The 25,813-nt window shown below is 31.7% G+C and overlaps 1 protein-coding gene across 1 annotated transcript; it reads right to left on the reverse strand.

Moving 5' to 3' along the window:
* Positions 1-6,711: 6,711 nt before the first annotated feature.
* LOC111626556 (phosphoglucomutase-1-like) lies at positions 6,712-25,399 on the reverse strand. The gene is made up of 10 exons (XM_023369967.1): positions 25,049-25,399; positions 9,685-9,847; positions 9,281-9,556; positions 9,020-9,210; positions 8,769-8,923; positions 8,569-8,700; positions 8,374-8,493; positions 7,722-7,905; positions 7,508-7,642; positions 6,712-7,430 (listed from the first exon to the last, which is right to left on the reverse strand). The coding sequence occupies exons 1-10, from the start codon at positions 25,283-25,285 to the stop codon at positions 7,341-7,343; spliced, it is 1,683 nt and encodes a 560-aa protein (XP_023225735.1). The 5' UTR covers positions 25,286-25,399; the 3' UTR covers positions 6,712-7,340.
* Between the last annotated feature and the right edge of the window lie 414 nt (positions 25,400-25,813).

Below are 25,813 nucleotides of genomic sequence, written 5' to 3' on the forward strand. Positions count from 1 at the left end.
ATCAATTGTTTTGGTATCCATCTGGCACAGAACTTGTGATAATCCAATCTCCAATATAAAACAGGGCATTCCTTGAAATTTGGGGAAATTTATCATAAAACAGGTGTGAGAGGCGAATTGCCCCTGTGATTAATTAACAATTTAATTAAAAAGTAAAATTTTAAACGAAAAATATTCTTTGATTTTGGTGGGAAAATTATATTTTCTAAAACAAAGGAAACTGGAAAAACTCACTTCCTTCAACAGAAGTTGAAACATCCTTTTGTTTTCCCTTATCTACTAAAAATTTTAGTCACCCTGGGAAATGTCAACCCCTCGATAAATCCCCTTTTCCTCTGTTCACGTGGAAAAATACCAAATGCTGATTGGAGAAAATTCATGAGAAAAAGAAAGAATTTTGCATGATTTGGGGAGTACGCCACAAAATTCAAGAGAAGGAAGACGTATTCCATATCATCTCCTAAAGGCCAACACCAAAAGTCGAATCTAGAAGTTTCTATAAAATGAGTTTAAGTTAGTAAATAGGGAAGAAATTATTTAAATATGTGCCATTGATGAACCAAGAAAAAAGAATAGTCATATTCATCTAAAGAACAGAAGATAAAGATAATTTAGAGGTAGTATGATTTATGATAGAAATTGTGAGCTCTCTCTCTTGAAACAGCTTTATTTGAAGTTCTTGAAATTGCTTTATTTGCATATTTAATTTTATATTATTTTGTTTATTAAATTTTTGTTTTTGTGTGTTAAAGAAATGTCTCTTCGATATCTGAATGAAACACATTTCATCATCTCCTTCTCGAATCAATACGCGTGTTAATCCGCGTAATATAAAAGTGATTAACTGGTGTCGGGAATCCTGACGGAAGGAAGAGGGTGATTACACGATCATCTAATTCCAATAAAAATAACGCTCTCTTAGAAAAAAGTTTATAGATCGAATCTTTTGATTTTGTGCCAATTAAGTGGTACACCTACTACAGATTGTACCCCCAGCTTATCTCACACAGGATTTCTCATGCATGACTTGAACTCTGATAAAGTTGACCATCAGTCACAATTGAATGTTTTCTTTGTCCCCACTCACACATCTGTGCACCCATCAGTTACACTTTCAAACTCTGATGACAACAAAATAAAGTTAAATAGTATCTTTCAAAACAAGACAACTTATGTAGAAGACAGTGTTATAACACTGCCACTCCTGTTAACTGAGGTTTAACAACAGTCAAAATGTACTCACTGGCTACTCATGCTCAAAAGAAAACTGATCAGCAAGTTAACATTCAACAATATAAACTTTTACTACAGTAGAGCATCGATTATCCGACCCCCGATTAACCGTCACATCGGTTAACCGACCATTCTAGTCTGCAAATTTCAAATGTCCGCTAGTGATGTGGCACTAAAATATTTGGCTATGTCTTGGCTACTTTAATATTATTTTTGTTAAATTTTTGCATGTTTTAGCTGGCATCAATGGCTCGACCATTGAAGGGAGACCAGTATTTAAACGAGACTTAATTTTCTAATTATGAGTGGTTGTTTGTTTCGTGAGCAATAAAATAATTTAAAAATAATTTTTAACGCTACAATAAGTGACGATTATTATTTAAAACAAAAATTTGTTAGGCTAAACATCGATGAAAATTCATCGCGAAGTTGGTTAATAGCGATATACTAATAAACTAATTACATGGGATATACTAATATCCTAATATACTATACTAATAATGTATTTTTTTCCTTCTTTTTGGTTATCCGATTTTTTTCAGTTGTCTGACCAACCTGAGTCCCCAATTGAGTTGGATAATTGATGCTTTACTGTAATTCTACACATAATGTGGCATATGTAAGGTTCCTATGGGGTAAGTTTGGGGGTCTTGAAGGGTTCACATATGGGTACGATTGGTACCGAGACAAACTCTATAGTTACAAGAAATCATTTATTTGACACAAAAGCTTATAAGATTTCCACAATCCTGGAAGTTCTAAGTTAGCAGCAACCTCTGGATCTACCTCTCCTATCCAAGATAGTCCCATAAGGAGGAGTGTCCCTGGTTCTTGAATGACGGTTCCCTAAACAACTTCAGGACGATGCGGTCGACTTCTGGTGATGGGAAGATGATATAGGATGGGAGATGAAGATGGGCACGAGACACACAATTGGTCCGACAGGTGGAACTTTCAGGAGAAGCCATTGCGTACTTGAATTCCTGGGTTTTTATTCATTTCTATCCTTGATTGCCCATTCTGATTGGTAGCTTTTCCTCATTCTCACTTTCCAAGAGGTTGATCACTAATTACTAACTATATCAAGTTCTCAATTCTGATTTTGACCTTTTTCACAATCTAAGTTTAATTTGATACCCAACCGGAGATGGTTGATCTTAGGACTTACATTCTTCTATTGTTTAAATGTTTGCATCACATTTTCATACAAAACAAATGATTTCTAGAATTTAAGTTTCTCTTTGGATTACTTAGAATGCACTGTATTTAAAACTACTTATTGCAAGTTGTTCAGATTAGTGGGATTATATATAAAGAAAAGTCAGAATGGGACATTTGTCTGTAATCTTAATGTATTATACATTTTAACATATTGGTATTTGGTTTTTAAAATAAATTTGTGAGATTAATAATAATGTCAAATACAGAGACTAACAAGTCTGGATCAGAGAGTACTGTTACTAAAACAAAAATAATTTTATCTTTAAATCAGCTTAACCTGTTAGAGATTAGCCAATGGAAAAGTTATTTGACTGGTTTTTGGGCTGCAGTTTGAAAAAAATTGTAGACCTATAATTTCCTACTGTCGTCTGTCCATCCATCCATCTGTCTTTCTTTCCTTCCTTCCTTAATCTTGAGAATGGAGTTAGATGAAATACCAGACCATATATGGAAACCTTAGGTACAGGAAGCCACAATTAACTATAAATGAACTTCCAATACAAACCAGAATGTTATTTCAATTCAAAAATTTTCCTGAAAGGTATTAATCAAGTCATACCAGTCATCTATCTGTTAAAGTAAAAGTATAACATACAGAGGCACGCCACTACTAATCTGAGGTGGAGGGCATATATTTTCTATACAAGTTTCCATTGTAGCCTGAGGGGTAAAAACAATTTAAGTTTCCAGGTACTGTACATGAAACAAAGGAATTTTCAGAGCTTGAAGTGATTCTCATTGTTTATTTGTTTTTTTTATTAATCTAAAATCATTGATTTATTAACTGATATTAAAAAATATATATTGAAATAATTAAAAATTGAATTCATCCAGTATGATTAAAGTAAGAAATGCCAGCAAATTAAATTGCTCACTGTGATAAAATACAAATTAACTAGTGCTTTGAGCCTGGAACACACAAGAGTTGTCACTGGTCTGCAATCATCAGCCACATGTTGAGTGAGAATGATAATATGAAAATTTAAGAAATCATTATCTTCGGATAAAAAGGCAAACTATAACAAAATGGGTTTTATAAGAATATTTTGACCTACATGTTTCAAAACATTATAATTCTGATATCTGATAATTTTGATATAATAGAATCTGCTTATTGTAATCATATGTAGGGGAAAACTACCAATTTTTGTTAAGTGAACTTAAAAGATTACAGTTAACAATTATTGCTAGCATTATCAACAGTTTCTAACTTGTTAAATAATTAAAATTCTAATATTTTTATTCTTCTTTAGGTAAGAATAATTGTAAGTCCGCCAATGTAAAAGGGAGAATAGTTTATCTCGCGTCAGAATGAGCCTAAGGGAAACCGCGTATGTGGGTGGTGGCGAAGAAGGCAAATGAAGAACAAGTGTTTAACAAAAGAAAACCCGTTTATTTGTTCGAATTCATGCTTACATCGATATTGGACAATTCCAAATCTCAGTGCTCTTGTGAACGGCGAAAGTTCGGGTGATCGGTTGCAGCCCGGGCGGACAAGAAGGATCACTGGATAATACAGATGTTCATTGTTAAGCTGTGGCATCCTGGGTGATCGGCAGTTGCACAACACAATCTAAATCAAACGGTAGGCTTAATCCAGAGGAGACTCTCTTTCGACCTTGAAGTTCCGATTTTTATAGTTTTTCCCCCACTATTTGCATTTCAGATTGGTCCTTCATCCCGTTCCTCTCTCCTTTGTCTCCAGGTGCAAGACGAAGCTTTTTCGATTTGCGGGAAAGGTCCGATTTGAGGTGTCCATCTGATACCTCTTTGTCGACTCTGCTCGGTGACTGTTTATAAAACAATAACACCTGCACTCATAACTCAGGCCGTTGTTTACCATTTCTTGATGTCTAAGAATTTAACGATCATTTTCACCTTTCATCTATCAAAAATTCCCCTATTTTTTTGTTCAAAAAGGTTTATCTCGGTCAACATTTTATAGACACGTGAGTCAAAGATCTACCTGTTTGAGCGCTCGTGTTAGAGTTTGTCTTCCACTAAGACCTTGACAGATAGTTTGACGCATACTCGAAACAACGAGTCTCGTTGTTTACATTTTGTGTCGCGCAAGAATTTCACGGTTTACTCGAGTTTGAACCTCGTCTGGGACCCCACATAATGCAGAATGTTTTAATGTTCAGAAAGAGTATCTATGATAACATTAAAATCTTAGTCTGTTAGTGCATATGATGTATAACAATGATTCTTAAATTTTTGTCAGATATATAATACATTATCTAAAACATACATAATCTTGTAATTAAAAAACATTGAAATATATGAATATTAATAGCAAAACTTAATCTGTATTTTGTTTAATGGGCATTTATATTCCAAATATATTAGTTTTTTGATTTCATGTATCCCATATAAATTTTAATTTTCAAATATACATGATTATTAGTAAATAAAGATCTTCCAAAATGAATGTTACCATTTTAAATTATTATAATTACATGAATTATTAGAGAAGTATGCAATATATACCAATCAATGGGTAACTGCCTGAGTTTTATCTCCCATCTGCATTCAAACATCTTGCCATCTACCAGCTCTAGAAAGCACCATAAATGAAAATGACAACTCCACAATAGTGTGTTTTGTGTTCTGCAGCACTAGCATAGCAAGGGGGACAAGGGGGTCTATCATGCACCGGGCACCACTTGCAGAGGGACGCCAAATTTCTCCAAGACAAACAAGATTTCTTTCTGGAGGGGAGGGGGTGCCAATAAAGTGTCGTGCCCTGGGCACCAGTTATGTTTGCTACACCACTGTTCTGCAGTTTGCAAAACTGGAATCACTTATTGTGCAACATGTTATCTGCAGGAGTTGTATAATTGTGGCTGCTGTGGGAGGAGTGACAGATCTTGCTACAGCATAAGAATTTGAGTATCAGTTTGGATGTGTGCCATGTGATGTGGCACACATTCAACTGATACTCAAATTTCTCAATTATGCATCTCAGATGCACACATTGAGAAATTTTAATGGGCAAATGTGAAACTGATAATAATTAACATAATTTTCCAATGATTTAAAGTACATTATCTGAATGTTGTAATTACAACCATTTAAAATGGCAGAATTCTATTTGGAAGACCCTGTGTATATGTATACTGTATAAATTTAAATTTCTGAATACAGAAATCTTTAAAGATACAGTAGAGCCTCGATTATCCGACTCAATTGGGGACTGGGGTTGGTCGGATAACCGAAAAGTATGAAAAAATCCATTATTAGTGTAGTATATTATTATATCCCATGTAATTAGTATATCGCTATTAACCTACTTTGCATTGAATTTTCATCGATGTTAAGCCTAACAAAAATTTTTTAAAATAATAATTGTCGCTATTGTATCGTTAAAAATTAGAAAATAAGCCTCGTTTAAATACTGGCTCCCTTTCATGGTCAAATGAGTGTTGCCAGCTAAAACACGTAAAAATAATATTAAAGTAGCCAAGACATAGCCAAATATTGTAGCGCCACATCACTAGCGGACATTTGAAATTTGCCGACTAGGACGGTCGGATAATCAAGGCTCTACTGTACCTTTCTGTAACAAAAATTTAGGTATTTAGCAAATTTCATTTACAAACTAAAAATGAAGAACTTTAATGTACTGTATTATAATACCAAATTTTGTTATAAAAATGTTTATCAACTTTTTGAAAATCATTAATTTATATTGATATTTTCAACCTCAAGTTTATCATATTTTAAAAGAAGCCAAAATGTGATTGATTTGAACTGTTGTAACAAAAGAAAAATTGAATACCTTGTACATTTTTTGAAATATTTAATAGATGATGAACCAAGCTTATAATGATAAATGCATGTTGACGAAAGCATGTAAAGCATTGATTCCCAAACTCAAGTCACTGCCATCTTGATTCCATAAACTTATACCCAAAGCCCATAACCCATTTTCCCTTTTGTGAGAAAATCTTGGAAATGTTCTTAGAAAAACTTTTCTATGAACCTCACACTTTGTGTCCTTACCATACACTGTTCTGCACATCTGGAAACCATTAAATGCAATGTTTCTTCTTACCCATTTTAATAGACAAAGGTTTTTCAGTGACTCAACTCTCACCTATGGTCAGTATCCAGCTTCAGCACTCCCTGCCACCCACTCGCTTTTTTTTTGTTCCCTAGATTTACTCACAGCCCACAGGAGAACAGTAGCACTCACTTTGGAAACCACTGATGTAGAGAGATTCAGGATGTTTTATAACAAAATTTAAAATTACAGACTAATTCAAAATGGTTTTAATAACAAGCATTTGTGTTACAGCAATAAGAATTTCAAAATTCACACTTGCCCATTGTTTACAGTACATCTTACTATAATTAAACAAAAGAGGGGGGAAAAAATCATGAATTTACAATTTTTAAATTAAAGTCTATTAGGTTAAAGGATTTATATTTTTTTGATTTTGCAATAAAACATTCACTGGGCAGTAGCTGCTGGTTGTATATCTTTTAGATAGGTGTAATTGTAATGGCAGTTTTAAATTTAGACCATTAAATTTTAATGGTCATTATTTACAAGGTTTTAATACTACTATGCTTAACACTTGCAAAGTAAAATATATATACATATTGAAAAAATTTTTATCTTACATAATTATTTAAATCTTGACTATAACAATTTATAGATTTTATGGTTTCATTTTAACAATCAGTATATTACAATTTTTTTAACATACTTCTATTTTTTTTTATTTTTTTATTATTATATTATATAAAATTTTTTTATATAAATTATTATAAATTTAACATTTAAACATGCCTTCTAAAATCAACTTTTTAGGGGGGATTTTATGGCACAAACCAATAAAATTTTTTATCGCATTTTTAATTGTCTACAGAAGTATTTATTATGTAATAACTGTAGGGCCTGTTCTTCCTGTTAATTCTTGTAATTTTGATATGCTAAGAGCTATTTTTATAAGTGGTTTCAGTAATTCCTAAAAATTAAGAGAAAGAACAAATTATAATTTGCAAACAATTTTTTAAGTAAAAATTAAAAACAATAATTTATTACCTGAGCACTTAACTTGTGTTTAGTTAAATCAGATTCATGTGAATCTACGTACATACGAATAGTAGCACCACTGCTACCTGTACCACTGAGACGAAATACAATTCTAGATCCATCTGTGAATATAATTCTTATACCCTGTCAAAAAATTTTTATTTATAAATATGTTCGAATTGTTATACATTTGAGAATCTACAAATACATATTTGTAATTTACCTGGTTTTTAGTCACTGACCCATCTATTGGATCTTTATACTCAAAATCGTCTACTTTTTGAACAGTGTAAGATTTTCCCTCTTCAGTAAAAGTTTTCCCATTCAAGCTTCCATCTTTCACATATTCTTGAAGCATACTGATCATTTTGTTGCTTGGTTCTGTTTCACAATCTTCATAGTCATATCTAATATAAATAAAATAAAAATTACTACGGTGTTAATAAGCGCGATAATCAGGATAATTCGAATCATTAAATATGTCCCTTCTCTCACGTACAATGAACCTCATAAAAGTGAATCACACATAAATCTGCAAGCACCCCCCCTGTTAAGGAACTCGATTCTTGGAACTTTGCATAATTTATTAATTAAGGAAGAGGGAAATGTATAAAGGCAGAGTAATAAGGCTTTTTTTAAGGACAGAAAGGTTCCGTCTCTATTAAGGCACTTTATTTTTAAATTTTAAGGCTCCTGTTCTAGTACAGGCTCGTTTTTGGGAGGACAGAAAAGTCCTGTCTCTATTAAGGCACTTTATTTTTAAATTTTAAGGCTCCTGTTCTAGTACAGGCTCGTTTTTGGGAGGACAGAAAAGNAAGTATATTAACCAAATATCAACTTATTTTTTGAATGGTAAAATTTTTTGCAAAACTTGCCTTGTAAAAAACGTTCTTCCATATTTTGACCAATGATCACTACACATTTGTTCCACACTTTGTTTTCGATCTGCTAGAACTGATAACCAAGCAAGAGCAGCCCAACAACCATCTTTTTCTCTAAAGCATCAAAATTAAATATATTTAGGCAAAATAAATTTAAAATTAAATATTAAAAAGAGATTAATTCGTTACCTGATGTGATCAGAACCAGTCCCAAAACTTTCTTCTCCACAAATTGAAATTTTTCCTGCATCAAGTAAATTACCAAAAAATTTCCATCCTGTGGGTGTTTCAAAGCATTCTTTTCCTGTTTTTGCAGCAACTCTATAAGAATGCATTTATATTTTAATATTACATACATCAAAATACAATTTAAGTAACATGCAGCCTACTTGTCAACTGCTCCAGCTGTTGGCATACTACGAGCATATCCTTTCACACCTGACTTTTGAAAATATGGAATGCAATCCAAATTAGCAGAAAGTACTGCTAGAGAATCTGATGGAGTTACAAAAAATGCCTTGTGACCTAAAATCATGTTGCGATCCTAAAAAAAGGAAAGAAAAAAATAGAAATAGTTTAATGATCAAAAAGCTACTTATTAACTGAAAATAAAGTAAAATAAATTTAAATTTAAACTTACTCCATCACCATCAAATGCTGCACCAAAACAATAATCACCAGTTGCCATGGCATCTACCAAATCTTTTGCATAAGTTAAATTAGGATCAGGATGTCGCCCTCCAAAATCTTCTAATGGAATACAATTAACAACACTGCTCTCGGGAGCACCCAATTCATCACAAAACACTCTTTTTGCATAAGGTCCCATTACTATATAATTAAGTTATTAAAATAACTTATAACTTAATAAATAGTCAAAAATTATTATAGCTGAATTTACCTCCATTTAATGAATTTATGAGTATAGGAAATGGTTTCCCACCACAGCCTGAAGCTAAATATTCTTTAATTTTTGGAAAATCAAAAATTTCTTTCATTAAATTAAGATAATCCTGAACAGAGTCTACAACCTCAACTGTAAAAGTAGAGCCATCCACTTCAAAGTTTTCTTCACTTAGTTTAGTTATATCAACTTTTAATTCTGGGCAAATTTTATATTCCTTGATTTCTTTGCTTATTTCAAATATTTTAGAAGTTACACCAGTAGGTGCAGGTCCTAATCATAGTTAAATAATAATTATTGCAGCTTACATAAAACTTTTATATCATTCAAATTTAGTCTAATCCATAAATAAATAAAAAACTAATACTTTATAAAATTAAAGAAATAAAACAAGCACTAGCCTCCATTGTCAATGTTAAATTTAATTCCAAAGTCAGCATCAGGACCTCCCGGATTATGGCTTGCAGTAAGGATTATTCCACCATCAGCATTTCTCTTTCTAATTATACAAGATGTTGCTGGAGTAGAAAGAATGCCATTTTGACCTATTATAAGCCTTTTAACCTAAAAATTAAGAATATATACTTGATGTAGAAAATAATATACAAAGTTAAGTTATTATATTCAAAACCTACAACAGCAACTTTTGTATATTAATTAAATATTATCATCATTTTAATTTTATAATGACAAAAATTATATTCAAAAGTGTTATATTTCTGATATTCATACAATTAGCAATTCATAATAAATATATTTAAGTCCAAAAAGTTTGGTTCCAATATATCAAAATGTATAATAAAGCCTTACATGTGATTGGAACTCATTACAAATAACTGATCAATTTTAAAATTTCTCAAATATCATTACCATCTTACTCTATTTTGATACAATTAGCAGCATATTACACAGAATGTATAGCATCAATGTTTAAATTAATCTCACTATCTCTATCTTCATTTATCAATATCATATACAGTAGAGCGTCGTTTATCCGAAAGTCGGTTATCCAAAAGAATTCCAGTTGGCAAATTTAAATTTTCGCTAGTGCTGTGGCACTGCAATCTTTGGCTATGTCTTGGGCTACTCAAATATTTTACGTTTTTGATACTAAATTAACTTCTGAAGTATAATTTTTTTACTGTTTTTATATTTTTCAATATACTGTATTTATTTTGTTTGTACAAAATAAAGAAGTAATTTTTAACGATACAATAGCCACGATTATTATTTTAAAAAGTTTATGTTAGGCTTAACATCGACGAAAATTCAACGCAAAGCGACACGCAACAGAGAAAAATTTCAACATGGGATAGGTTAATATATTTTTTTTGTACATAATCGGTTATCCGAACAACCCCAGTCCCCAATTGATTTGGATAAACGACGCTCTACTGTATATAAAAAAATTGAGGAGAAATTGGATCACCTGATCCAATTTTAATGTATGAATGAATGAAACACCCATAAGAGCAATGTTATTTTTTCCAGCTACAACAAACTCATATATAATGAACAATATTTTAATTTAAAAAAATGAAAATTATCGCTTATAAAGGATTATGCAAACAAACAATATTCCTGAGTTATTACTAGGGTTTTTAAATTAAAACTTTTTCCGTAACATAATGGGAGTGACATGAATGGATTAAACAAAAGGTAAGAGGTCTTGAACTAAAATGACCTAATATGGGAAATGTTGCTTAATTTGGGCATTTTTGCTTTTAATTAACTAATTTCAATGCACACATTTATTTACCTAATTTTTCATCACAAACTTAAATTTTTATATTCTCTCTGTACCAATTTTCTTACTTCACTAAGGTATTTTCTGAGGTTTGTCTACCAGCCCAATGAACTTAGAAATTTATAATGTTGAGGATTTTTATTTGTTAATGCTGTAATTTTAATTTTAAATGTTATTTCTCATCTGTTATTAATAGTTAAATGATTTTCAAAAGGTATTTTGTTCTATTTCCCACCCATTTAACATTTGGAAATTGAAAGTATGCTTTTCATTGATTGAAAATTTCAACTGTAAATACAGTATTTCAAATTTGAATTTCAAAACTAAACCATCACAAAATTTAAAATTTATGCTGTTATTGGTTAGAAAAAATTCCATTTCACTGACATTGATTATAAAGAATAACAAACTGCACATAATCTTGAGGCATGTTGACCCTTGCCATTTGCTAAATCAAAATTATAAAGTATTGTCCTTTGAAATATGATGACTCTACTAATCAGTGTAAACAGAAACATAAGCCACTTATATTACAGACTAAATATGAAATTATTTAAAGGCTGCAAAACAGTGTAAAGCAAAGCAAATTATGTAAAGAAACAAATATGATTAAATTGACAATTTCTACCATTTGGAAGGAAAGAGACAAAATACTTGCAAGTTTCAACATGATAATTGAATGCTAAAAAGCTTAGAAAATCAGCACATGATGAATTAGATCAAGTATTGTTAAAACAATTTTCTCAACAGAGACTTAAAAACACAACTATTAGTGGTGCTTTACAGTATTTGCTATATTGTAGTCAAAAGCAGAAGAGTTTGGAAGCAAATTGGAAAAGAGTACAGAATTTAAATACAGTAGAAGTTGCATCAAGAGGTTTAAAAAAGGACATTATTGGAAGCTGAAAAATTGTTGGAAAAGCAGCTGCAGTAAACATGGACATGGTAGAAGACTGGTTGCAAAATAAGTAGCCAAAAATTATAGAAAATTTCCAAGATTCTGATAGCTTTAATACAGATGAAACAGTTTTTTTTTTAATAAGCTTACACCAGATAGGATGCTAAGATTCAAAAAAGAAAGCTGTGCAGGAGAAAAATTATCTAAATGAAGAATTACTTTTCTACTAACAGCAAATCTTATAGAAAAAGAAAAAAGAAAACTATTAGTAATCAGTAAATCAAAAATTCAAAGATGTTTCGAAAATCAATGGCTATCGGTAAACTACAAATCTAACTGAAGAGCTTGGATGACACCTGACATTTTATGTGGTAAACTGCAAGAATGAGATGAAGAACTGAGAAGTAATGAAAAATTTTATTATTGACTGACAACTACCTGGCGCATCCCAACATCAAGAATTTATGTTGCATTAAATTGGTGTTTATGTCCCCCAACACAAGTTCAAAACTACAACCTTGGTCTAAACTTGGTTTAGACCAAGTTTAAAGAGTGGCTATCAGCAAATTCTCCTTTTGAAGATGGTAACTTCTATAAATAATAGCAAAGAATCGCTTTCTATAAATCTTGATGCAATAAACTTTGTCCACTTGGCATGGCAAAGTATATCAATGCTTTAACAATAGCAAATTGTTTTTGAGATGCTGACTTTCTACAAACTAACAGAGAAAAGTTCAATTTAGATAATGACATTCCAATCAACAAACTTTTTAAAAGTAAACTTACAACTGACAAAATGTGTTCAAAATGTGCTCTTCTACAGTTACCAGATGCATTTTCTCACTACAGTTTTGAAGAATATGCTGGGTTGAAAACAGTATTATTTGTTGGGAACTTTTGACAAATGATGATGATATAGCTTCAGTGTCTTCCAAAAATAATGAAGTTAGTGAGGATGAAGATGACACACATATACAGATGATGTCAAAATTTTGATAACACCAATTTCTGAAGTTTTGCAAAACACTATTGTTATTCAAGAGTTTTATACACAATACACCACAAAATATTTAAAATAGTTTTGCTGATATGACACTATATATTACAGAATGCTATGCAACTAGCAAAAATCGACAAACAAAAATAACAGTTTTTTTAAGTAACCATGCACATTTATATTGATGTTGTAATGGCAACTTCCTATGTAATAATTTGTTACATTTTATCTTTGAGACATTAAACTTTAGTTTTCCAAAATTAGACTATGTTTTATTTCTTATCCAATATAATGAACATTGGGTATAATGAACCAGTTCTGATGTCTGTACAGGTTCTTTGTAAGCAGACACTACTGGATAATTTTTAGTTATTTTAATATAACCAATTCTGACGTTCTTAAATGAGAAAAATTTGTTATTTTACATAGTTTTTAAAATTCTTAATTATACAACAAAAACTATCATGTTTTATTTCTGATGTAAAATAAAATGTTTAAATTCATTAATATAATTTGCTCTAATCTATTTTAATTTAAAGTTAGGAAAATAAATACAATCATAATCTGTAATAATTATATAAAACAATTAGTCATTGTTTTAATTATTACTTTGGTATTTTGTGAATTTTCCAAATTACCCTTTTCATTACAGTCTTAGTTCAAATTTGATTTATAGCTAAAACTCTGAGCGAACACATTTATAAATATTAATTTACAAGTAAATAATAAAATTTAATTAATTTGTTAATGTTTTAAATATAAAAATATGTTTAAAGAAACAAATATGATTAAATTGACAATTTCTACCATTTGGAAGGAAAGAGACAAAATACTTGCAAGTTTCAACATGATAATTGAATGCTAAAAAGCTTAGAAAATCAGCACATGATGAATTAGATCAAGTATTGTTAAAACAATTTTCTCAACAGAGACTTAAAAACACAACTATTAGTGGTGCTTTACAGTATTTGCTATATTGTAGTCAAAAGCAGAAGAGTTTGGAAGCAAATTGGAAAAGAGTACAGAATTTAAATACAGTAGAAGTTGCATCAAGAGGTTTAAAAAAGGACATTATTGGAAGCTGAAAAATTGTTGGAAAAGCAGCTGCAGTAAACATGGACATGGTAGAAGACTGGTTGCAAAATAAGTAGCCAAAAATTATAGAAAATTTCCAAGATTCTGATAGCTTTAATACAGATGAAACAGTTTTTTTTTTAATAAGCTTACACCAGATAGGATGCTAAGATTCAAAAAAGAAAGCTGTGCAGGAGAAAAATTATCTAAATGAAGAATTACTTTTCTACTAACAGCAAATCTTATAGAAAAAGAAAAAAGAAAACTATTAGTAATCAGTAAATCAAAAATTCAAAGATGTTTCGAAAATCAATGGCTATCGGTAAACTACAAATCTAACTGAAGAGCTTGGATGACACCTGACATTTTATGTGGTAAACTGCAAGAATGAGATGAAGAACTGAGAAGTAATGAAAAATTTTATTATTGACTGACAACTACCTGGCGCATCCCAACATCAAGAATTTATGTTGCATTAAATTGGTGTTTATGTCCCCCAACACAAGTTCAAAACTACAACCTTGGTCTAAATTTGGTTTAGACCAAGTTTAAAGAGTGGCTATCAGCAAATTCTCCTTTTGAAGATGGTAACTTCTATAAATAATAGCAAAGAATCGCTTTCTATAAATCTTGATGCAATAAACTTTGTCCACTTGGCATGGCAAAGTATATCAATGCTTTAACAATAGCAAATTGTTTTTGAGATGCTGACTTTCTACAAACTAACAGAGAAAAGTTCAATTTAGATAATGACATTCCAATCAACAAACTTTTTAAAAGTAAACTTACAACTGACAAAATGTGTTCAAAATGTGCTCTTCTACAGTTACCAGATGCATTTTCTCACTACAGTTTTGAAGAATATGCTGGGTTGAAAACAGTATTATTTGTTGGGAACTTTTGACAAATGATGATGATATAGCTTCAGTGTCTTCCAAAAATAATGAAGTTAGTGAGGATGAAGATGACACACATATACAGATGATGTCAAAATTTTGATAACACCAATTTCTGAAGTTTTGCAAAACACTATTGTTATTCAAGAGTTTTATACACAATACACCACAAAATATTTAAAATAGTTTTGCTGATATGACACTATATATTACAGAATGCTATGCAACTAGCAAAAATCGACAAACAAAAATAACAGTTTTTTAAGTAANACAGCATATAAATGATATTTTTATGTTTTTTATAAAATTTAAAATTAAATATTTAATCTTTCTCTAACTTTTAATGTTCTTTATACTGTATACCTACACACACACAATTATCTTATTACTAGAAAAGACAATTTTTTGCTTATAAATTCTATAACTTTGTAATGATCCCAATAATTTCATATAACTTCTGATTTGATTTCATATTATCTTAACTATGAGAGATTAAAAAAATATCAGGCTATTAAATTAATAATTGAAAACTGTTTCAGAAATTAAAATTATTTTAAAACAAAGTAAGTTTTATAATCATTTTTAATAACTATGAACAACCAACATAAAGGATATCCCAAAAATCTGGTTACACATAATGTAATGTTTGTACAGTTGACGGCATGCAAAAATAAACAATGCAAATTATGATATGTGTCAAATCCAATGAACATAAAGCCGATCTCAAAGGACATTTTCAAGGTCATTCAAAAAAAATTTTTTGAAAATGGTGCATCCCAGACCAAAAATGTTAATTATAAAGTTGTAGGACATATAAAAATTAGTAAGAATCCACTTTTGTTCAGTACATAAACAAAGATAAGAAAAACCAAGCAAAATACTGTTTATCATGCAGTGAAGCACCTATATGTTTACCTTAATGTTTCAATTCAAATAAAACAACCAATGAATAGAAAAAGAAATTCACAAACAAAATCTAAATAACAAATAACTAATACAAAAATGTTTTTAATCATTTTTTTAATGTGTAAAAAGTAAGTGTTATAACTTTTATGATACGATGTGATGATAACATAATTTGAAATACACAAATTACTTACATAAAGGTTGTAGGAACTGTGAATCAATTTGTGATGTAAAAATGGTTTATTTGACTGTTTTTCACAATATTTGACATTATACATTTACATATGATATGCTTTGAAGCAATTTCTATTTGCCACAAGGCACAGATGGATTTTGCATTCCATACAGTACACTCTAGCTCACACATTTTTACATCCTTTAATTTGGCATCGGTGATTTTGCCATCCGCACTGATTTCTGGCACGTGTTTTGCTCCACTCTTGTGTTGTATTTCGCTGGGATGTGGAGTTGGAATATTTTTCATTTTTTCATTTTTTTTTTCCTTCATCTTTATTGTTCCTGTTTTTTCTTATTCCTGTACTATCTGAATGTAATAGCCATTATGACACTTTTTCTTTGAATCCCAAATATTGAAGTGTGTTTTTCTCCCTCTTTTTTATTGCTCTGCTATCTCTTCTATAGGCTATCCATCCAGCAGCACATGCAAAATCAAAAAAATGGAAAATCATTCTCATCATCCATTTTCTAGTTTTAGACCTTTGGCAATAGATGGAAATAATTCTATCAAACAGGTTTATGCCTCTCATATTTTCATTGTAGGATTGGATATGGCCTAGTTACAATAATGTGCTTCTTTTTTCTTTTTTGGACTATCTTTTACACTCCCCTACAGGTTCTTCCCTTCAACAGATGAAGCAAGCATCACTGGTTTGTTATCTATCCATTTCAAAACTGATATTTGTCCATTATCTCTAACTGACTGGTCAATTTCACCATGGGCCCTTTAGTTTTCATTGATGAATCAATTTGCAACTTACAATTGGAAGGAACTCAACCTGCTTTGATTGTTCCTGTTCCCTGACATTCCCAATCTGCATACAAGTAATCCAATAACTGGAATGATGTAAAATATTCATCCATGTACAAAGTACAACCTGGGGAAGGGATCTTGATAGATCCATTATTGTCTTACCACCAATATTAATTAAGGAATTGATAGCCTTCAATGATAGTGTCACCTTCTCCTTCCTAAACAAAAAAGTCAAATAGTAGGCCATCTGCTAAAGTGCACAGAAAGTTCTTCACACTGCATTGATTTGGTTTCCCCTGAATATACTGTCTCATGGGGGTATGGACTCAAAAAGGAATCATTTATTCATCCATCAACACCTTACTTGATCTTGGATTTTGTAGACAGAAATTTCTACCATCCTTCAACAAAGGGTGTATTCAACGTTACACTATCCAGAACCTGTGACTGGTGCTCGCTGCGTATATGCTGTATATCGCTGTTGACAACGTTTTCAAGCGATCCCTTCGCTCTTCTTCAGGTCAAACAGCAATATACAGCATATACGCGTCGAGCACCGGTCACAGGTTCCAGATAGTGTAATGTTAATTTCACCCCGGTGCTGAGAGTAGAACAGTTCCTATTTTTAAAGGGTGTATTTTCCAAAACTTGTCCACTTTTCGAGTTTCATCAGGTACATCATCAACAACCAATTACCAATTTTAGATTGTGGTGTAAAGAAAAGAAGTGTTTCTTTGACATGCTGGATGTGATTTTTGTTATCCTAGTACCCATTGTCCAATACATTTTTAATTTTGGGTATCCCAAATATGACATAGTGAGAGATATATCAAAAAATTTCTTCATTTCATCAGCGGTAAAGTTCAAAGATTTTCCCAGGTGAATCAGTGATATTTGATTCGTGCATAAAACAATGACAAAGACTCTCAGGAATATAATTCAAGAAATATTTCTCAGGTTCACACTCTTAGGGTGCGACTATGCAGACACGAGCAAGCGAATTTTCCAAGCGAGCAAGAATATGTGGCGAGAAGAGGCGAGACGCAATAAATATCAAAACCTGTCAGATATGTGCAAGAACCAGAAATTCGCTCTCGCCAGCATTATTTCTCGCTTCTCATTTGTGCATGGTTTAGCTTTGCGAAAACTAAATTGCTCGCAACCTCTCGCTCGCTCTAAATTCGCGTCTGCATAGTCCCACCCTTATCCTTCCAGAGTTCTTCCTGAAATGCAGATAAACCATCTTTAACAGTTCACAAAATTGTTGAAAATATTATGCACTTAATCTTGAACAAAAGACTCATATTCAACAACTTTTGCCCTATGATATGAATGCCAGAGAGATGTTTACATTGTACTGCGATTGGCCATAGAACATTCTTTAGATAGATAAGGCACATCTCCTTCTGCATGGTGCTATCAACACCCACAACTGCAAAATATAGGCTAGAAAAAAATCATGAAACTGACTAAAAGTCACTACATTCCCCAGTTGTTTGGTGTGGTTTCATGTCTTCCTTGGACCATTTTTTAAAGAACTTGGACACTGGTTATGTGTTTGGTTACTGGCAATCAATAAGCATTGCTACTGAATAATCATGTAATTCCAGTGCTTCAATAGTGATAAAATCTTAAAATCAATTGCTTTTATGCAGGACTTAACCAACTTTGCAATATGTAGGGTATCTTCACACATTGCAAAGCTAGTTAAAGAACTGCTAAGAAAAATGTTTTCTGAAGACCAAATTGTAAGCCAATAACTACCAGATGAACGAGATTGCCAACTTGTAAACTGACCAGGCAATCTCAAACTAAGCAGAACAGTCCTGCTTTTTAATATGCTGTCCTGATTGTTCTACTTTTGAACAGTTTCATATTTATACTCAAAAATTGCAAATTAAAAATGAATTGTATGCAAGTTAGAGCATAAAAATTTTAATATATGATTTATAGAAACAGCAGCCCAACTAGCAACTCTGTCAGAGAACAGTGAATGTAATGTGCAGTACCACAGTGTTGTGGATCAGTTATAAAAGGGAGTTGATGGTTTTTGCTAATTATCAGAGTTGGTTAAAGCAAACAAAGCTACACTCAGAGTAATACAGGAAAACCTGTCCAAAATAGAACCTGAATAACATGAAAACCTGTCCAAAATGGAACTAGAATAACATGGAAACCTGCCTAAATGAATATAATTCATTGGAATGGATAAATTTTCTGTTAAAAAAAAAAGTACCTGTTTAAAACAGAAACTTGCCAAATTCGAAAAAAATAATCAGTACCTTGTAATTCCAGTTTACACAGGTTTTACTGTAATTAACTATTCATTGTCACTATCACTATAGTGACAAAGAATAGTTAAAATGAATAGAAATGAACAGAAGCAAATAATAATATACTATCATTATAGGTTATTACTTCATAATGAGTATATGGATAAGTAAAATGTTCACTGGTTGTTTCTAACCTCTGTCATTGATGATATCAGAGAGCTAGAAAGCCAATCATTGTTGAATGGAAATGGTCATATAACTCATCTGACATCACATTGTAGTGTCCCCCTTTTTACATTTCAGGATGTTGTCAGTTTAGTTTAAATCCATGTGATTTTGATTATGGGACATTTCAAGAATTGTTTATCAGAAAGACATGAAAACATTGATGGATCTAAAACAATACATATCATATCATTTCCTTAATTAACATGTCATAAGAGATTTTGTGATCAATGATCAAACACAATCATACAGTTTCAAATGGTGTCAGAAAACGGAGGTGAACATGTCAAACATATTATTTTGTAATTTATTGAATAACTGGTGTTGCTTGGGCAAAAAATAACAACAGCAAATATTAAGATTATTAGATTATTTCGTACTTCTAACCCTTCTATATCATAGTATTTGTTAAGTTCAATATACAACTAAACAGAATTGTCACACGTCAAGTGTGTTTATGTAATTTTATGCTTAAGAATGTGGGGTGAGATTTTCCCAACTAGAGGGAGAAATTATGCACTTCTCTTTGGTGTGTCAGGTCAGTGCTGACCAGGGTGTGTAGCTTTCTGGCTGGTAAGGAACAAGGAACCAGTGTTTGCTTATTAATTAATTGTCAGGTGGCAGAATGTTGCTTGCTTGTGGAGAAAATAAATTTCAAATACATTTTTGTTGTGCTATAAAGAATTTGTGTACTGTGTTTAGAACATGTAAACAGGAACATTTAAAACATTTTACAGTATTTAATTTATATTTACAAAGGTTATCTTACATAAGGGTTTATCACACCAAATGACTAATCTAACACATTTTTTTCTTAATTCTAATAAGTGCCCTCCAATAGCAAAATGGATAAAACCACCAAACACTGGTAGTTAGATGTGGGTTCAGGCATCGTCAATGGACTGGCCACATGGAGTTTTCTGGGTTTTCTTCACATTAGTAACATGTAAATAGGGTCCAGCTTCCCATAAAAGCCTTTCTTGGATGCTCCCCCCTCAGCAGATCCAACAGATTGCTCATGTTTCGCTTTGCCACAACCAAATAAACCAAACTAATTCTAATGAATGATTTAAACAATTCTAATTCTAACAAACAAATGTACTCAATTCTTTTAGTGGTGTCTTACCCCTGTATATCATACTTTTCCTGTTAGCAAAAAAATTCTTTAAATTGTGTACAGTAGAGGTATAAAAAATTTTTTAAATGTGTTAGATTGGTCACTTGGTGTGATAAACCCTTACATAATATAATCTTTATAATTATATAAATCAAATACTATAATATAACAAACATTAAAACAAAAACAATACAGAGTTTGGTTATTTCAGCCTACCATCGTCATGTTTATCATGATACTTGGATGGTACAAAATGGCACAATTTCATTGATCAAGTAGATACCAATTGAAAATGTGATATCTTAAATTTTTTCAGATATCACATTTTTTTCTAAATGATAAGTTTTTTTCTTAATGATAAGTTTAAGAAACTGTACTATTCACAGCTGAATATCAAATGGTCATCCGCCAACCAATCAAATTTTGCGAAAATTGGACCGAATATTTAAATTTGGTACCTTTTTGAGGGTACCTCAAAAACCACTTAAAACATGGTTTTGTGCAGGTTGGTAACCTTGTATTATGTAATTTTGCTATTCAAATGCCACCATACCTCTGGTCTGATAGAAAGAAGAAGGGATTGTTGCAAAAGGGAGTTGAAGTAATTTGACCAAATTTGTCCAAGTCATTGACCTCCTCCCAGAAGAGAGGATGGTCAATGACTAATTAATACTGGTCTACTAATCATATTTGAAAAGTGATCCATATTAGACAGGTTGTGATGGCCTCACATGTGATTGAAGCTAACCTTAACATCCAAAAGACTTCATATGACTTGTTTAAAAAAAAAAAATCTTATAAAAATGCAAGAATAATCACTTTTATGTGATAACAAAGTGTTTAAATTTTGGTAACATATTGTATAAACTATGTGGGAAGTATGCTCTTGTAAATATAGTGCTTATGGAAAAATTATTGAGCTGCAATTTGAAAAAATTGTAAACCTATAAATTCTTGCTGTCGTCAGCCTGTGTGTCTGTCCTTCCTTAATCTCGAGAAAGTTAGATAGATGAAAGTAAACATAGAAAGCTTAGGAGCAGGAGACCCAGATTAACTATATACTAACCTAGAAGGTTGGATTCGAAGTCACATTACTTCAAAATTGATTCAAAATTTCCCTGAACAGAGTTAGATAGATGACCAGCATGACCCTATTGCTAACAGTAAAATTATTACATATAGGGGTAAACACTGCTAAAAGAACATTATGTCAAAAAATTGCAGCCCAGTATTGTGGAAAATGAAATACTTATAGACTTCTCACAGGGTAATACTTTCAATTCCATGCAGGCAAGTGCCATATGCCACCTGCTCAGTCATATAGTGCAAAATAGCTATATCATTGTTGCCAAAATTATTTGCCAATAGATGGTGCTAATTATGTGTAAATCAGCAAATCAAATGTAGATAGAAATTAATTGATTTACAGAAATCCAATAGATATTTTGGGGTGGGATGTACAACATTATCTATGCTAGAAGTATATAAAGCTAACTGCGGAGTTTCGTAGCAATTGGTCAAATGTCCTAAAAGTGTATAACAAACAAACAAACCTCCTCATATATATATATATATACAGTAGAACCCCTCTAGTCCACCCTCGGCTAGTCCGTCGCTCCGGTTAATCCGAGGTTGGAGTCGAGCAACATATACACAATGTAAAACATATACTGTAACAAACACAGAAAATTGCCACAGACGGTGAGTCCGTGGCATTTTTCTGTGTTCGTTACAGTATATGTTTTACATTGTGTGTATGGTACAGTTTTGTGTGTGTTTTCAACATGTCGGGAGTGAAACGTAAACACGTTACTCTTTCATTAAATGAAAAATTAGCGGTGCTACAAAGACTGGACAAAGGGGAAGATTGTTTATTTTACTTTTTTCTGATAATCTGACCTTTTTTGCGTTCCAACCATACCCCCAGTCCCAAAGATGACGGATTAGAGAGGTTCTACTGTATATATAAAATTACTTGTCCTGACAGTGATTCACTGATTCATCATTGCCCAGAGCAAACCGCTAAACCTAAAGATGTGAAATTTTGTACACAGGGTATATCATGAAAACACACTAAGAAGGAATTTTTTGAAATTCCCCCCGTGGGGGGACAGGGAGAGGATTAAGGCTTAACCTGAAGAATGGCTTCTACTGTACTATTTTAGATGCGATTTTTTGTTTTCAACTACGTTTAGTCTTCATTGAGTTCTTAGGTGTATTAAATTGATAACGTTTAGACATTATCTATACTAATATTATAAAGAGGTAATGTTTGTATGTAAGTTTGTATGCAGCAGGTAATCTCCGAAACTACTCATCCGATTTCAAAAATTCTTCCACCAATATTTAGAATGGAACTTCAGGGTGGACATAGGCTGTATATTATTCCATTAAACATTCATATAAATTAAATTATATCATCTAGGGTTAAGGCTTTTATGTCCAACAGATGGTGCTACGAATACGACGCCCTAAGTTTGCTTTTCTGTGAGGCATTATGCTTTTCTGTGAAAATGAACTAAAGTGGATCATCTTCTATCTATTTATATAAATAAAAATGTAATGTTCGTTTGTTCCTACCGATTCCTTTGAAATTTTGACACAACACTGCATTCGAATACGCACGTGTTTTTATATAATATACATGTCGAAATCCCTCCCCGGGAGATAGACGGGATTAAGGCTTACCATAAAGAACTCTGCTTCTATTTATACTATTTTAGATGCGGGTTTTTGTGTTTTTGATTGCATTTTAATAGGGTACATCAAGAGAATGTACACTAAAAAGAAATTTTTCGATATTCCCCCTGCGGAGGAGAGAAACAGGATTAAGGCTTACTGTGAAGAACTTGGCTTCTATTATACTATTTTAGATGCGGGTTTTTGCATTTTTGATTGCGTTTTAATAGGGTACATCAAGAGAATGTACACTAAGAAGAAATTTTTCGATATTCCCCCCGCAGGGGCGAGAAACAGGATTAAGGCTTACCGTGAAGAACTTGGCTTCTATTATACTATTTTAGATGCGGGTTTTTGCGTTTTTGATTGCGTTTTAATAGGGTACGTCAAGAGAATGTACACTAAGAAGAAATTTTTTGAAAAATCCCCCCACGGGGGAAGTGTTATAAATTTATAATAGATACATTTTGAGCCACAGCAACGCGTGGCGGGGTCTGCTAGTTATAAATATTTTTATATATTTCGATTTTTTAACCAAATGTTCGAAACATTTTAAATTTGAATTTGTTATTGCATATTGGTTCGATTATAGAATGATTGTAAATGTTCCAGAAAATTGATCAAATTGAAAACAATTTGTTTGATTCGCAGCAATTCTCATCATTCTCAGCAGTAGGTGTTATATAACAATTACTATGGTTGTTGAAATACTGAATATAAATGGGGTTTGCTTGCAAAACCCCTGTGGGCAAAGTCGTGGATAACAGCTAGTATATATAGATAAAAGATAGTATATAGATAAAAGATGTTTAACCATTTTTATGCATCTTATTCCAGCTTAAACTTAAAGCACTGATTTTCTTCTGGTAGCAACTAAATTTTTGTTGTGAATTATTTCTGGATTATTAAATTACAAAAATTATGTACTACATGAATCTGTCTTTTCAGAATCTTCAGGTTGAGTCAACCCAAAGATTCTGAAAAGGCAGATCAATGCACATAATTTTTTATGTCCTTTAATTTAATAATCCAGATGGGAAAATAAACAAATTTTTAAGAAAGTTATCACTGTTTTTAGAAAACTTACTTCAGAGATGTCTTGTCAATTTAAGAAATGCTCTGTACTGAAGAGGAAAAGAAAATTCCCATAAAGTATCTATGGCATTAATGAAATAAAGATGATCTCACAAGGCAAGCATTAGTGCATATTAATGTTCCTTCCCTAAAGAAATAATTCACAACATAGAAATTACAATCCAGTTTCAAAGTGCAAACATTCTAAACTGTTTTTCAATAAACTCAGCCACCCACGGCTTCATAAAACACCAAAAATTTCTCGTCAATCAAATAAGTAGTTTTGGCCAGTTACAGACCGTGCCAAATAGGCAAACTTATTTTATACATAACCTGTATTTGTGAATTTGGTTAGCTACTACAGTCGACCCCCCTATACTTACGATTCCTATAAAACTACGAAAAAATATACGTATTTTGGAAATGCTGAGTCGGATTAGTGTAGAATTGATTAATTTTATGGAAGAAAACCTTTCAATCAACCGTAGTCCGTAAACTTGACACGTGTCAGGCTTGTAAGAAATCGGATTCCTAATAAATTGGAACGTATCTATATCTTATAGGGGGTCGACTGTACTTTGAACTGTTAACATAAATATTTCATACTTATTATATTTTATAAGCACTTAAATTTAAGCTACATTGAAAAATCATTCCAAACAAGGTTTAAAATTATAATATAGTCTGAAAATAATACATAAATTAATCAAAAATATTTTTAAATTAATATAAAACTATTCTCACATAGATTTTAGTTGATATTTTTAGCCAAGTTTTTAATATGTATGTAGATTTCCATACAGGAATGAAAATCTTATAATTGTGATTTTAAGTAATTATAGATGATGGAATATAATTTCAATATAACAAGACCGTCAATATAATTACCCTATTGGCGGCAGAAATCTTGACAATCAAATCTACAGCTTCTTTTACATAGTATCTACCGTCTCCTCCAACAACTAGAGTACATCCAGTTAATTTATCTCCCATAGCAGAAAGTGTAGCCTGCACGAAATTCTCCGTGTAGTTCTGTTTTTTAAATACATTGACTTTTTTCCTTAAACCGCTCGTTCCCGGCTTCTGATCGTCGTAGGGAGTAGTAGCTACCGTAACCGACTTCATCTTTCACCTTTCTGTACTTAAAAAAGCTAGCAAAGAGCGATTGCCCTTGTTGTGAAGGTCAGCTATCTCTGCATCTCCTTTACATCTGCCCCTCGAATCGTAAGACGCCCTCTTCTGAATAAATCGATAAACAGCATCAGTTTTTTTCAATTCGGACTCTTCTAAAATTAAATATTTCTAATGTATCTAATTAATACACAAAAATTGTTTATATTCATAAATTTAACGCATAATAAAGAGCAATTGTCTCCGACTGTCTCATATATAAAATTAATATATAATATATAAATACATTCTCCGTTCTTAAAATTCTAAAAACAAACTTAATAGCGTATGGATTCTATGTAAGCCGAAATTTTAATGGCAATTTCCTTTGAATAGATTCTATCAACGTTTGATAAATAGTTTTATTTGATTTGGATTTTTTTTCTTGATGAAAGTCACTCTCGGCGCCATTATAGATTCATCAGGAATAAAATGTCGACGAAAATTTATTTTCTAAAATATTTATATTCGATAATAAAATGA

This window comes from Centruroides sculpturatus, unplaced genomic scaffold (assembly GCF_000671375.1).
Source record: "Centruroides sculpturatus isolate CEXI.00-Female unplaced genomic scaffold, Cexi_2.0 scaffold413, whole genome shotgun sequence".
Taxonomy (NCBI): Eukaryota; Metazoa; Arthropoda; class Arachnida; order Scorpiones; family Buthidae; genus Centruroides; species Centruroides sculpturatus.

Bases quoted from the DNA above. Each gene is read 5' to 3' on its own strand.
- LOC111626556 (XM_023369967.1), bottom strand. From the start codon at position 25,285: ATGAAGTCGGTTACGGTAGCTACTACTCCCTACGACGATCAGAAGCCG. The intron at 8,924-9,019 runs GTAAGTTTAAAT...TCCTTTTTTTAG, and splicing joins CAGCATTTGATGGTGATGGA to GATCGCAACATGATTTTAGG. The intron at 7,431-7,507 runs GTAATAAATTAT...CTTAATTTTTAG, and splicing joins AACACAAGTTAAGTGCTCAG to GAATTACTGAAACCACTTAT.